We start from the raw sequence: 14837 nt of genomic DNA, 5'->3' as shown, positions 1-14837 counted from the left end.
AATTAAGGAACAAATGGGAGGGTCACAGGCGGAAGAGTTGGAAAGTGCTAAAATGTCTTAGAGAGTTTTCCAGAAAAGCACACGTCCAAGTCATGCCCTTTTATTGCCTCATCAGTAATCCAAGCAATCTTCCTTTTCCCTGTTTCCTCATCTTAACAGATAAAGTGGAAACCATCCCCCAACATCCTGATGTTAGTCACCATCCACAAAGCCACAGAATGTACATACGCACATCTATAAGGATCACCTAAGCAATAAAATCGTGTGATTTCATCCTAAAACAAAAAAAATAAATGTTAGGAATTCTTGATTGTGTAAAACAAACTGTTAGAGATTGTTGGTAGCATTCTAGGAAGTTCACATGAAAATACATGGGAATTATTTGTGAGGATGTGGGAGGAGATAGAGCATGACTTCCCACTTCACCTCTGTCATCCCTGGGTTTCTATCAGGGGGCCCTTATCCACCCTTTTGTGCCTTTTTATTAATACATATTACTTGTAGAAAATAATGGATTTCGTCACAACATTTCCATGTGCAATCATATTGACTGCCTCGTTACCCTCATTAACCCTGCTGATCCTCTTCATTTCTCCCAATCTCTGCTTCTATTGTTTCTTTGTTTGTTTTATTGTTTCTCCCCACCCCCCAGGGGACAGGAAACATGCAGAGCTAATCTTTTCAGGCTCTGGCTCAATTCACGTGACATGGTGACTTTCTGTTCCAGGCGGCTACCTGCAAAAGACTTGATTTGGTTCTTTGTTCTGAATAATAGCCTGTTGTATACATAAGCCATATCTTCTGTATTGCATCCATCCATCTGTTAATAGATACCGAACTGATTCTAGGACTCTTGTGAATAGCCCTGGTCATAATCTAGTTGATGAGGCAGAAACTGTCTACAAAACAGCCCACAAATTCTGAGTCCTACTTGTGCATCCAAGGTTTCAATTTCACCTGTTGGAACACTGGACTGAGACTGCGCCAAAAAAAAAAAAAAAAAAAAACAACCTACTGTTAGAATAGCTGTTGCAGCACCTATAATTAAAGAAGCTAAAAGTCAAAATCTTGCGGAGTCCATAACTCATAATAGGCTTCAACAGTTATTACAACTTTCGGGAAAATACAGGAAAAATTTTATTCTATAATGCTTTATCCAAGTTTGTTTGGTTTTGTTAAAACACAAAGACATTAGAGACAGTCACCGCTCTGACCTGACAGGTGATTTTAACGTAGTGTACCTTCCTAGTGTGTATTGGCTTCATTCCTTTCTTTAATCCACAAGGTGACATGCTTGTAGTCAGTTACACACTACAAGGAGGCACTGTCCTTGAAAGAACGCCTCTGGATTTAAATTACATTAGATAATGCATCCCTTCCAAGGGAAAACACACAGACGTGATCACTCCTATAGGCCACCTGTAAATGGTCCGGAATAGGGAAATTGCTAGGCCTGCAAGGACGAGTCTACTGGTTCACAGCAGGAAGGATGAAAAGTATTTTCAGCTACAGATCTGCAAACAAACAGCAGAGCTGCTGTGGGCAGGGTCCTGGCATACAGAGGTGACACAAAGGGGATTAGGGTGAGGTTGATAGGGAAGAGGCTGTGCCAGAGGGTGGGGGCGCCCTAGGCCGCGAGGTGGTACCTGCGCGGGGTCCAGCGCCCCTGCCACTGACTCTCCGCTCCACAGATGCTCGCGGAGAAGCTGTTGGTAGCTGAGGCAGTGCTTCGCAGCAGATGGTAGATTCCCCATGGCGCAGCCTGGGTGCCGCAGGCGGTGCTGGAGCCCACGGCCTGAGCCGCAAACGCGTACGAGCAGGGAGAGAGTACCGCGGGTGCTCGCGCGGGGTCCGAGCTGCACTGCGGCGGCGCGGTTCCCGGGCAACGCCCAGGCAAGGGTGCAGCTGGCACCTGAGTCCCGGCCCTGAGACCCAGAACCCGGATGGGAACAGCAAAGTGAGACAGAAAGGCACACATCCAGGCTCCACTCCACTCCCCGAACTTGGGGCTCTTGGGGCTGATTGTCTGCAGGTCCTCACCCACCTACTCATGCCTGAGTCAGAGCTCTGGGGGAAAACAGAGGCCTCTAAGAGGAAGGAGCACAGACATTCTTTCATTTCTAGCCGCAAGCCTGTAGGGTTGTCCCTCCGAATTCGTTTGAGTTTGTCTTGTGTCAAAACTCTATTAAAAATTGCTGAGGCGCTTTGCATAAACCCTATAAAAGGGGATCCTAAATTAGGGGAGATACTGTAGGTAGACAGCCCAAGAAGTTGTCAGTAAAGCCGATGGTGTATGATAAATGTTAAAACGTTGAATTCTTTTCGTTGGTTTACTTTCATTGAATTTAATGGTTCTCTCCTTCCACTACCATGTGGAGTCAGGAATAGACCTCAGAGTGGTGTGGCGGTCTGGCCACAAGCTCCTTACCAGCTCCCTGGGCCTGAAGAACTTAAAAAGAGCTTTAAAAGAAACATCACAGTAACCAAGGCTCTAAAGAGATAGATCCATTCAAACAAAAAACAGTTCTTAGGAGATTAGAACTGACCAAACAAGCTCTGCTTCATTCTGCCCACTTCACAAACACTCTCGGACTGCAACACTGTGATACTCTTCGGTGTGGAGGCTGGAGCCTGCAGTTAATAAGACACAATGGACCAGGAACAGTCTTGGGCGGCAGGAGGGGGGAGGTGTCTCTGCAGTCTCCCAGAGACTCAGCTCAGTGTCTATGGCCAAGATGCTAGCTGACCATACTGTCTCCCCAGCTAGTAAGATCAGCGTGGACTGATGCACACGCTTGCACACCCGATGGAGGGCACAAAGATTAACTTCTGGAGCATAATAGGAAGAGACTTCAAAGGGATGCATGATCCAGATCTGTTAGAGAATACTTTTGTTAACTCTCTGAGAATTCATAGAAGGCATTTTGAACATACTCACTCCATCTCCCCGTCAGCCACCCTCTCCACCAAGTTTAAGGTATCTCTTTTCATTTTCCTTTCCCCATCAAGTCCAGTTCGTGTTGCCCAGCCACTCTTGAGAATAGGGCCCACACTAGGGTGTGTTCAACTGAGTTTCCCTCTTCAAGGGGTTATCACATGCCAATAGCTCGTCAGCTACTGGAGGGATTTCATGCCTGACTGTCCCAACACCTGGAATCTGTCAGTCTGGAGCCTGTGCTGGTCCTATGTATGTTGTTACAGCTGTTACGAGTTCATTTGTGCAATTACCCTGTGGTACCCGAAAAACAGTTTCTTTGATGTTATTCACCACCCCGGGATCTTACTATAAGCTGTCTCTTCTCTGAGCCCTGGGGCTCAGAGTGGGATATGTATGATCCATTTAGAGCTGAGCACTCAATACCATATTTTCTGCATGCAAGCCTTAAAAGTTTTAGAGAGCACAGAGCTTTGGGGCACACTATGTAGTTCGCTCTCCTCATTTGACAGGTTAACTAGGAGTCCGGGCTCTGGAGAGACTGCTCCTTGGTTAAGGGTTTGTACAGTTCTCATAGAGGACGGGAGTTCGGCATCTATGGAGGGTGACTCACAACCACCTGTGACCTCTAACGCCAGTGGATCTGACTCTTCTAGCATCAAGGGAACCCCTATGCACATGCATATATACATGGGGTTTTGTTGTTGTTGTTGTTGTTTTGATTTGCTTTGCTTTTCAATGAAAGAAAACAGAAAATAGATTTATTTGAGTTAAAACTTATAAAAATAAAGAAATTTGGATTCTAAGCCTGGTGTCGTAGAACATGACTATAATTATATTGCTTAGGAAGTTAAGCTAGAAAGACAGCCATTAGTCTAAGGCCAGCCTAGGCTATATAACTAGTTCTAGACGAGCTAGGTCCACAGAGAAAGACCCTTATCACACCACCAAAGAAACCTGGGCTTCCCAGGCTGATAGAAACACCACTCAGCAACCACAGAGATGTCTAATACCATATCCTGAACTCTATTCTCTTGAGACCGCATGTGACTAAGCTTTTGCTTCAATGTTTCAATAATCTAAAAATAAAAGATATAAACACCCATTGAAAATTAAAATGAATTAAGTTTCCTGTTTTCTTCAGTGATTTCATTGATTTTAAGTAATGTCTCAAAGTACCTGTCTTTTCTTGAATCCTACCTATCTTTTGTGAATTTTTCTTGACTCCTTTCTCTCTTTAAGGCTACTCTAACCACCACCCAACCCAATGTGCCTACAAATATTTCAGACATCTTCACACAATACTGGCCTTTTTCCTGCGCATGCATATTTGGAAGACAACGCCACAATTCAGTGAGAAAGATTTTAGATCACCTGTGATTAGGGACCCTTCTAAAGACTGAGTGACCTCGGGCAAGTTTTTTAGATTCTCTTTTATTGTCTGTAAGGGGTCATAACGAAAATTCCTAGTGATTGCAAAATTCAAATGAACTGCAATATGTAAAGTGTTCATAGACAGTCTCCAGCACATACAAAGTGTTCAGTAGATAGACTCCAGCACATACAAACCACACACTTTTGACTACATCTTCAACAATAGAATAACTTAATTCATATTTTTCAGCCCCATCTATATTGAAATTTTGAATTTTTCAGTTCTTTATTACAAGGACTATCCTGTACATGATAAGACAATAATATTTTAATTTTATCTTCATGGGTATTTCACTTGTATGACCGTCTCTGCACCACAAGTGCACAGAACCCGCAGAAGTGAAAAGGGGGTGTCAGTTCTTTCGGAACTGATGTTAAAGTCGATTGTTAGCCACCGTGTGAGTGTGAGGAACAGAACTTGGGTCCTATGCACAAGCAGCCAGGGCTCTTAATCATTGAGCCATCTCTCTAACCCACATGAAAAGAATTGACCCTACCCACTAAATATCAGCTTATATGTAAGACCACCACTCCTAATAGACAGCTTCTGGTGTGGCTGCTGCTGCTACTGCTGCTGCTGCTGCTGCTGCTGCTGCTGATGATGATGATGATGATGATGATGATGATGAGTGGTGGTGGTGGTGATGATGGTGGTGGTGGTGGTGGTGGTGGTGGTGGTGATGATGATGGTGGTGGTGGTGATGGTAATGATGGTGATGATGATGACAACGACGATGATGCTGACGGTGATGACATTTGCTGAGCATTTATCACAGGCCTCATACAATTCTAAGCACTTTCTGTGGTTGTTAACACAAAGAAGATCCTATAATTCTCATTTTAATGATTAAACTGAGTACAGAGAATGTAAGCCACTTGCAGCACAAACTGTTTCTTGAGAAAGTCAGAATTCAATGTCAGTAGTTAATTTCAGTCCACGTCTTTTATTGTGACTCTGATGCTGTCTTGCAGAAATCACACTCAGCCAAATATACAATATTTGAGGCATAACTTCTGTTCCATTATTTCAACCATTTAAACATTAGATGAGACTTATTAGAAATTTAAAACTGCTCTCAAGATAAAGTAGCTGGCTCCCCTCTCCACAAGTTGTTAAAATTGCAAAAGAAACCAGAATATTCAGGCAGAGGTCTAAGTATCAGGTGGGGTTAGAATCCTGGGCCCACACTTTGACCATAAATATCAAAGATTGCTGTGCATCCCATTACATTACACCCATTATTAGAATATCAACTGAGTCTTACCATTTTTATTATCAATAGTGCAGAAGGAATCTTTACACTGTTAAATCCAGGATTCATTCCATATATCTCAATACTTGTATCTTTTACTTAAATCTTTCACAAATAGCATCAGAGGATAGAGGTATAGGCCAGTGATAGTGGTATCTTAGCAGATGCGAGATCTTGAATACAGTACCCAGTACTGAAGCCATCATTATCATCCAGCAAAAAATCAGTTTCTTTCCCCCATCTCTCTATCTTAGTCATATATGAAATCTTCATATTTCTACACAAAATACTCAAATAGCATAATTAAAGGTTTTGTTCCCATTTGGATTGCTATACCTTTAGAAAAATGTGATTTTTCCCTTTCATTCTAAAACATTGTTTTAAATAGTTCCAGACTGACCACAGACTATTAAAAAGAATACCATCTAGTTATAGAATTTTAAAAATCTAATCAAAAGCAATTTCTAATTTGAAATGCATAGAGTATTTGATTTGATTTCTAGTTTCTAGGGAAAAAGATGGAAAATAGCAATTATAGTAATCTATACTTAAATTACAATTATTAATTAATTTTCACATACTAGGCATCAACATAAAATTTTTCATGTGATAACTCATGTAATCTTAGTGACAGCCACCTCACATAGGCTTCTCTAATACAGTCATATTATACATGGAATATGAGAGTTACACAAACATCGACCAAAAGTGATCCATCTCTCCAGTGACTCACTGTCTATAGACTGTCTTGATATAACAGGTCGATGATTCAGCTGCCATATAGATCCACCCATGACCAAAGTGATCCATCTATCCAGTGACTCAGCTGTCTATAGTCTCATTCATTACCAAAGTGATAGATCTATACAGTGATCAGATGTCTATAAACCCAGTTATTTGACACCAATGCTTTGTTAGTTTCAACTTATATAGACTGCCTTTCTAACCGACTGGAGGAATTACCACCAGATACCATATCCCTCATCCTTTGATAGATAGACTAATTAGAACATGTGCCTTACTCACAACAGGAAAAATTCATTTATCTATTTAAACTATGCCATCTATAAAATTCCTGACAGCATAGGTTGATTCTTTATTAATAAATAAATTAGTGTTTAAAGATAATTTTAAAGTCAATAATTCTAAAATACCACTCATACACTTAACTTCCATTCCTCCTTCTGCCAATAATTCAAGTACCTGCCCTCATGTTTTTACTTTTTAAAAGACTTATCTATTTTTATTTCATGTGTATGAGAGTTTTGCCTCTATAGACATAAATGCATTATGTATGTGTCTGGTACCTACGAAGCCCAGACAAAGAAATGGGATCCCCTAGAACTGGCCATGTGAGTGCAGGAAACAAAATTCTACTCCTTTGTGAGAGCAGCAAAACTCTCTCTCCAGACCTCTCCCCACCTCTAGATTGCCTTGAACCACAATGAGAAGATAGGAAGTTGAGGGGACATGGGAAAGGAAGGATCCATCCAAGTCTGATGGAAATCTCTTTCCAGCTGCAAAGAGCAATTATAATCCCAGCAGGGCTAGCATTTGCTCGAGGCCCTTCTCCTTTCTCATCTCCAGACCTGTAATTGAGAATCTTTCTATCATATTTTTCTATTAGAACTGCCTGGTATAGTAAAAGGTCCAGTTCAAAGACCTTATGACTTCAATGACTAAGTTTTACAATATCAGATTATAATCTCATCCAAGGCTTCTCCAGAGCAATCCCATAACTTCATCAACCAAACAAATAGAAAAGTGGACAGATTAAAATGTTTCTTGGAAACCCTTTGAGGAATCATTGACACCATTTGAAAGGCACAGTGGTATGTAGGGTTATGCTATGGCACATAACTTTGACTGTGCCTTGAGAAGCCCACACCAACACTTGGGTATGTCATTTTCTTTCTCCGAGCATCTCTCTTTCTTTTAATCTCTGTACTTAAACCCTATATTAAAAATAAGGATGGGAGATGGTTCAGTAGACAAAGGATTCACAGTACAAGACTGAGAACCAGAGTTCAGATACCCAAAATTTACTTAAAAGTCAGACATCCATGGCAACTGCCTATGACCCCAGCACTCTGGAGGCAGAGAAAAAAATCCTCAGAGCAAGCTGCTTGGCTAGACTAGCCAAATTTGGGCTAGCTCCAAGTTCAGTGAGAGACCCTTCCTCAATAAATAAAGTGGAGGATAGAGGAAGGCATCCAACACAGGCATGGACACAGAATGATTACAAGTACACTTGTGGGGAGGGGGGGAGAGAAAGCGGGGAGAGAGAGAGAGAGAGAGAGAGAGAGAGAGAGAGAGAGAGAGAGAGAGGAGAATACACTTATAAATACCCATACCATATACACATTCACACACTAAATAGAAGGAATAAAACTATAGCAAATAAAAAGAATAAAAATGTATTTTAATAAACTTTTACTAATCTCTGAAAGGTCCATACCCACTCTCCTGGGTGTGTTTTATTCCTTCTCTGAACACCTTTATATTTTTAATAACCTCAAACTTCACTTCACAATGATGCCCACCAATGTTCTCTTCCACATTCAAATCAAAGATCCTATTTCATCTGAATTGAGGTGCTTAAAAGATTAGAGAACTTCTCAGGCTGCTGAGGGTGACAGTGTGGAGCTGTGCCTCTGTCCCTGGCTGCTGAAAGCCTGTCATTGAAACGGTATATCCCCATTCACCTGGTTCAGTCCTGGTGAATACCGGTCCTGTCCTGCTTAGGATTAGCTTAACTGGTCATTTTTAGCAAAGAGATTTATCTGATAACTGAATAAAACCAAGAGGGGGAATTTATCCTCACAGTGTAGCTCTGACTTCTGTCCTACCTCTTCCTGCAGTGTGTGAGGCATTTGCTCTGAGAATGGAGTTCTCAGTTTAGCACATGGTTACATCTGCAAGATGACCCGGCAAGCCTCGCCTTAGCTTGATCTCTTCCAGATGCAGCATATCCACTATCTCCCTTTCAAAGTCAGCATGCAGAATGCCCGTTGATAAAATGAGATGTGTTCTGAGAGAAGCAGCGAGGGAGTCCTAACTCTCTCTGATCTTGGGTGCTGATGGTGGGAGGATAAACCAGCCCTGGCACTCTGACAAGTCTTTGTTCTACTAGATAATTTGGCTCCTGATTGTCCTGTGACTTCTCTGAAGCTGAATGAAGGAAATATTTGAAATTATGGAAACATAAACATCGTGAGATAGCAGAGGCTGGGCAGGCCTGCCACATATGGCAGAGAGGCCAACACGTGGGAAAAACTGTTTTTCATGCTATTCTTCAAACATACAGTTTCTCTTAACTTTCTTTCCGTCACTGTTAATACTTTGTATTTTGCAACGAAATCAGAAGACACCAAATTCTTCCTAAAGTATCAGCTATTAGGAAAACAATCCTTGAACTGATTGGCAGTACCTTGAAGAGTAGGTACACAACACGAATGCGTACTGCTCCCCAACTGTTAGACCTGCCCCAGGTAAATAGTTCTTTAACTATTTTAAATCAATCATACCCACTCACATTCTAAGAGGTTTATTGTTGTTGCTGTCATTTCCACAGAAGGTTAATTAGCCTGTTCTGTGAGCAACAATTCCTTAATAAGAACTTCCTGTTTATTACATGGCTCTCAAAGGCTTTCCGAATCACAGCTCACTCAATTATAATGAAAGTTGTTTTCACTGGGATTCTAGCTGTTATTGTGCCAGAGGAAAAGATCTAATTTTATTGATAATGTTACTATTAATTTGTTTTAAAATTCAACATTAGAGATGAAATTATTTAATTTTTGCTGTGATGATAGAAACAAAACTTTGGGTGAAGCACAGAAGTAGAGGACAAAGTTCTTAAGAAGAAGTATGATCGGAACTGGATGGGAAGCACAAAGAATCCAATCATGTGAACAAATGCAGGGAAACAGTCTACTAACTCCCACTGAAAAGTTAATAAGGAATATTGGGGTGTCTGGGAACTACAGAGTTCTTCCCGGTGAGCCAGGATTCTGGAAACTTGTTGGCTCCTGAAGCCACCTCCATTTAGTGGCTTTCACGTTCCCTTCTTCCAGAGTTGAAAGATGAATTTCAAGGGACTTAGAGGCTGAGATTTAAAGAGCAGCACATCATAGATTTATAGATGGGAGCTTAGGAAGGAAAGTTATTAAGCTGTTAAGTTATGCATGGAGACAAGACACATGTGGGGGACAGGCAGCTGGTGACAAAACGGGGAAGGGAAGCTCAGAGTGCCAGGAAAAGAGTGATTAGGCTCTGGCCTAATTCAGAAACAGACAGAAGAGAAGAAAGGGGGAAAGATGAATGTTTCTCTGAACTCAGAAATGTGGGTAGACCCCCAAAAAACCTCATGACGGCTCCTAGAGATGACAGTGAAGGCAAAAATTTGGGGAAGGAAAGGTACATTTTTCTCCTTAGGAGCATTATTATTCTTCCTATCTCTTTAAAAGGAATGCTGCTCCCTGAGAGTAGTTCCTTGGTCAGGTGTCTGGCTGGCATAAGGGAGGGGACAAAGGCTTGTCTTCACCCAGGGGAGATTGTCCTCATCACTGTAATAATGTAGGTGTCAACCAAACTACACACACTAGGAAACAAATCATTTATGTACAATTGTTTTTACAAAGAATTTATGTCAAAAACAAAAATAAAAACTTCAACATAGTGATATTGTGTTCACTCCTCATGACCTTTGGTCCAATGTCAGAAACCTTTTGGAGCAATGTCATACTTCAGCATGATATTAGATGTCTCTGCTAAGGGTTCCTCTGTAATGTGATAATGTTTTCTTTTAGAGAGATGATAAATATAGAAAATATTAATGTTTATTGTTACTACTTCAACTAAATAAATTTAAAGTGATGTAGAAGATTTAAATCTAAAATTACATGATTGGGATTTTGAGTGTTTGGAATTTTGGAAAAGATCTTTTAATAAACATAGATTTTTTTTTCCCTTTGATTATCTTATAAATGAGAGTGGAATTAAATTTAGTGACAAAGCTTATACCTTCACAACCTTTAATTGGAAATGTCAACAAAGTATATTCTGAATAGACTATTAGCCTTCATGCACAAAAATGCATTGAATTGTTTACAATTGCTGATATACACAGCATGCTTAATGAGTTCTGTCTTGAAATTTGTTGGAGGCAATGCCGCAGCCCTGAGATGAAGCCGGCCATGGATGAGATGTTCCCAGAGGGCATAGGCCCTATGTGGTCCAGGACAAGGCTAGAGGGAGCACCAGGCTCTTGATGGACTTGGCAGCCAATGAAAATGTAGTTTATGCAGACTTTTAAAATGATTTTGAAGATCTCTTTGATGATGATGATGATGATGATGATGATGATGATGGCGGCCAGTGAGGCCCTCTAGTTGCATATGCTCCACTTTTGTGACATATCTCGAATTTCTTAGAACAGGATCAGATGGTTGTAGAGACCTTGCTAAGATCACTAGAAGTCAAGACCTGGTCAACCACGGGAGGAGACTATCTAAACCAACTGGGTTCTACAGTCTCTGAGAAAGCTAGTCCCTTATCCTTTTTTAAATTAAAAACAGCAACATAATAAGGAGGGTAATTAAAAAAAAAAAAAGAAAGAAATTTGTTGGAAAAGGAAAACTATTGTGAAGGCAATTAAAAATATCACTTTAAATTCATTTATAATGCTATTCTCAATCTGGTAACTGTCGTGAGAAGATGACAAGTTTAGTGTTTAGTGCCAGCCTAGGCAGGCTATATAAAAAGCTTCAGGTCAGTCTGGGAAACAGGATTTCTCTATGTAGCTTTGGAGCCTGCCCTGGCACTAGCTCTGCAGATCAGACTGGCCTTCAGGTCAGGCTATATAAGGAGTTCAGATGTACACTAACAGAAAGCTAATAGAATCTCACTACAGGTGTATCTGGGTTTTGGCCTGGATTTGAAATGTGCCCCCCACCCCACCCCAATAAGCACCCAAAGTACCTTGCTGTGTGGGCTCCTTTGGGATGGCTTCTTTCTTCACTAAACACATGAGAATTCTGGCTTTTGGATGCTAATACAACACTTTACATCATGCAATGTAATCATTAAAAAGATAACTATAAACTGTAGGCGGGGAACAATTTGTAGAGCTGCTCCATTCCCAGAGAGGACCATGGTTAATCCATGCGCAAAGATGTAAATTCTAGAAAGTGAGACTTTCCAAGTATTGACTTGGGGTCTGTATACAACAAAGGTGATATCAAACATTTCTCATTTTATTAAAAAATAAAAGCTGGGCTAAAAGACAGACTGCTAAAGAGACGGCCTAGTGGTTAAGAATGTGTACTGCTCTTGCAGAAGATCCAGCTTTTCAGTTCCTGGCGTCGGTGTGTATACAATACCGCAACTTCTGTTCCAGGGGGAATCAGATACTTCCAATATTCATGGGCACCTACGAGCACACACACGCACACACACACAGAGAATAATTAAAATAAATTTTAAACAATATAGAAAAACTGTAATGTGTTGGTATAATCACATGCTGTTTGGATGGTTTTAAAATACTGAAGTGCATGTACAATCAAAGAGATAGCGTGGTTGGTAAAGTGCTTATTGTATAAGCACAAAGACCTGAATTCAACGCCCACCACTCATGCAAAAAGCTAAGCATGGTGCCACATACTTGTAATCCCAGTCAAGAAGACAGGAACAGGCAGGTCTCTGGTACTTCCAGGCAAGCCAGTCTCACCAACCTGGTAAACTCCAGCCTGCTAGAAACCCTGGCATCTCCAAAAGGTGAATGATACCTGAAGAAAAAACCAAAAGGCTGAATTGTGGTCTTCACATTCATGTGCACCTCCACATATATGTGAACATACACATATAAACATGTGTACTCATATAATAAAGTTTGACCATTTTGATTCTCCTACCACAATGGTGTCTCTTCCTGTGTCCCTCATCTTTAACTTAGGACTAATCTTTTTTAGTTGTTGGGTTTTTTGTTTTGTTTTGTTTTTTGTTTTTGTTTTGTTTTGTTTTTGTTTGGTTGGTTTTCAAGACAGTTTCTCTATGTAGCTTTGGAGCCTGCACTGGCACTATCTCTGTAGACCAGACTGGCCTTCAACCCACAGAGATCCACCTGCCTCTGCCTCCCAAGTGCTGGGATTAAAGGTGTGCACCACTGCCGCCCAGTGACTCAGGGCTAATCTTAATTGGTTCATTTCTATTACAGAGTCCTGTGATACGTGTGCATAGTGACTTCCAACTCAGGGTTAGAAAGAATCACCATTCTTTGACTGAATCACGTTAATCACTCACTCTCACAGGCCTCTCTTGTCACATGTCCTTTGAGAATTCACTTGATATACTTGAAGGAATTTGCACCATCTGAAGAAGCCCTGTGTAAACTCTCAAGTCAACAGACTCAGTCTAAATGTCAAACTGCAAGTAGACTTTATTTTTAAAGTAGACTCTCCAGCCCCCACACTTTTTAAGACGTAGTCATTTTTTGGTTTTCCCAGCAGGGGTACCAGACATTGTGGAACAAGGAATATTTGTCCTCTTTAAGCCCTTTCTTAAATAGAAATCCACAAAATCTATAAACATAATGAACTGTCATGGTGGTGGCTTGGATCTGAAATGTTCCTTCAAATGCAGGCTTAAAGGCTCGACCAACACTCTAGTAGTATGTTGAGGCGGGGTCTTGAGAGGTGACCGGGTCATGAGAACTGCGCAGTGGATTACTTCATTGGTGAATTCGTCTGAATGGGCTAACAGTAGGTGAAGATCCAGTCTCAGAAAAGAGGTCATAGAGCGTCACAGGCTTCTGAAGGGAATATCCTGTCACGTGAGTGTTCTCTTCCTTTTCTCATTCCCTCACCTCGTCTCCTCCCCTCTTCCACAGACACCAGTGAGGAGTGACCTCCTCTATCACACGTCCCTGCAGCCAAAATGTTCTGTCTACTCTCAGGCCTAAAACCATGAAGTCAGCCAGCCTTGGACAAAAATGTCTAAAACTGTAAGCCAAAAATAAACATTTTCTTTTTGGGTTCTTTGAATATTTTTTCCCGAAGTGTTTGTTACAATGACACTGTATATGGTTCTAAGTTTAATACCTCTTTCATTTATTTCATTTGTTTTAATTTTTACAGAACACTAGTATTAAAACCTGAGGACTTCAAATTTTAGGTTAAAATCATTGTCTGTAAAACTCTCATCTAACTCAAAATGCTTCTGACAAATCAATAAAAAGCAGAAAAACTTTGGAAACTTCATGAGTTACCACTTTACATTATTTTCAGGTCATGTCTTTATGCATTTCAACTACACACACACACACACACACACACTTGAAAGCATATTTTCTTTCAGGAAAGATAGCAGAAGTTACTTTCAAATTAGTTCATGTAGCTTATATCTCCAAAGATTCAATTCTTTGTTAAACTGTTACTTGCCTACTTAAATATTTTTATTTAAAGCAGCTGTGGCAATTCTACTTACTATGTAGACTTTGAAAAATCAATGAAGAACACTAAAATATATATAAAACTTATAATTAAAGCCAGCTGTTAACTTATCAACATACAAAAAATTTAAATCAAATATTACCATTTAAATGAAAAATATATTAAAATGGCATGTTGTGCATAAAAAATAAAATGTTGTATACAAAACTCAAATGTTCTTGTGCTCAGCAAGCAAATATGGACATCATTTGCTCCTTCACATTTTGTTTGGATTTCATTTCAAGGTTGAATTGCAGTATTTAAATGTTAAGAATAATGTAAAATCTTCCTTGGAATCTATGATATGGAAGTAAAAATATTGTGATTTGGGGTTTCTATTGCAAATTCCATGTCAACAAACTTAGTAAGATTTTAATAAAAATCTGGAAAACTTTTGATTCCTATAAATTTTTGTAATGTACTACAGTCATATTATAATAAAGTATTTAGATATGATTCACAACTACTTTCTATCTATGAAGACATAACTTCTTCCAAGCAAGACTGTTCAATGTAAAAATTAATCCCAGATTTTCAGAAATGTGATTGAAAAGGCTACAGAGGTTGACAGGAAGGAATTGAAAAATAAATACATGAATAAGTTGTTAAAGGAAAAGGTTGAAAAGGCTCAGAGCTCATGGCCCAGAAAATTACATGTCTAGGTTGTATGTGAAATGAAAAACTCAAACAAAACCCAAAACCTGCTTTTTCCTTTACTGGTGA

The 14837-nt window shown here is 40.1% G+C and overlaps 1 protein-coding gene and 1 pseudogene across 2 annotated transcripts in view; one reads left to right on the top strand and one right to left on the bottom strand.

The window, feature by feature from the left end:
* Hmgcll1 (3-hydroxymethyl-3-methylglutaryl-CoA lyase like 1) overlaps nucleotides 1-1993 on the bottom strand; it is a 110675-nt gene extending 108682 nt beyond the window's left edge. For both annotated transcript variants that reach the window (XM_057767464.1, XM_057767465.1), the window contains exon 1: nucleotides 1647-1993. In XM_057767464.1, coding sequence (XP_057623447.1) covers nucleotides 1647-1754 — 108 coding nt within the window. In that variant the 5' untranslated portion in view covers nucleotides 1755-1993. The remainder of the gene's footprint in view (nucleotides 1-1646) is intronic.
* An 8815-nt stretch (nucleotides 1994-10808) lies between these two features.
* On the top strand, nucleotides 10809-10966 carry LOC130873918 (COP9 signalosome complex subunit 9-like; annotated as a pseudogene).
* The last annotated feature ends 3871 nt before the right edge of the window (nucleotides 10967-14837 follow it).

This window comes from Chionomys nivalis, chromosome 4 (genome assembly GCF_950005125.1).
Source record: "Chionomys nivalis chromosome 4, mChiNiv1.1, whole genome shotgun sequence".
In the NCBI taxonomy this organism is placed as follows: domain Eukaryota; kingdom Metazoa; phylum Chordata; class Mammalia; order Rodentia; family Cricetidae; genus Chionomys; species Chionomys nivalis.
This window is presented reverse-complemented; position numbering and strand designations above follow the sequence as displayed.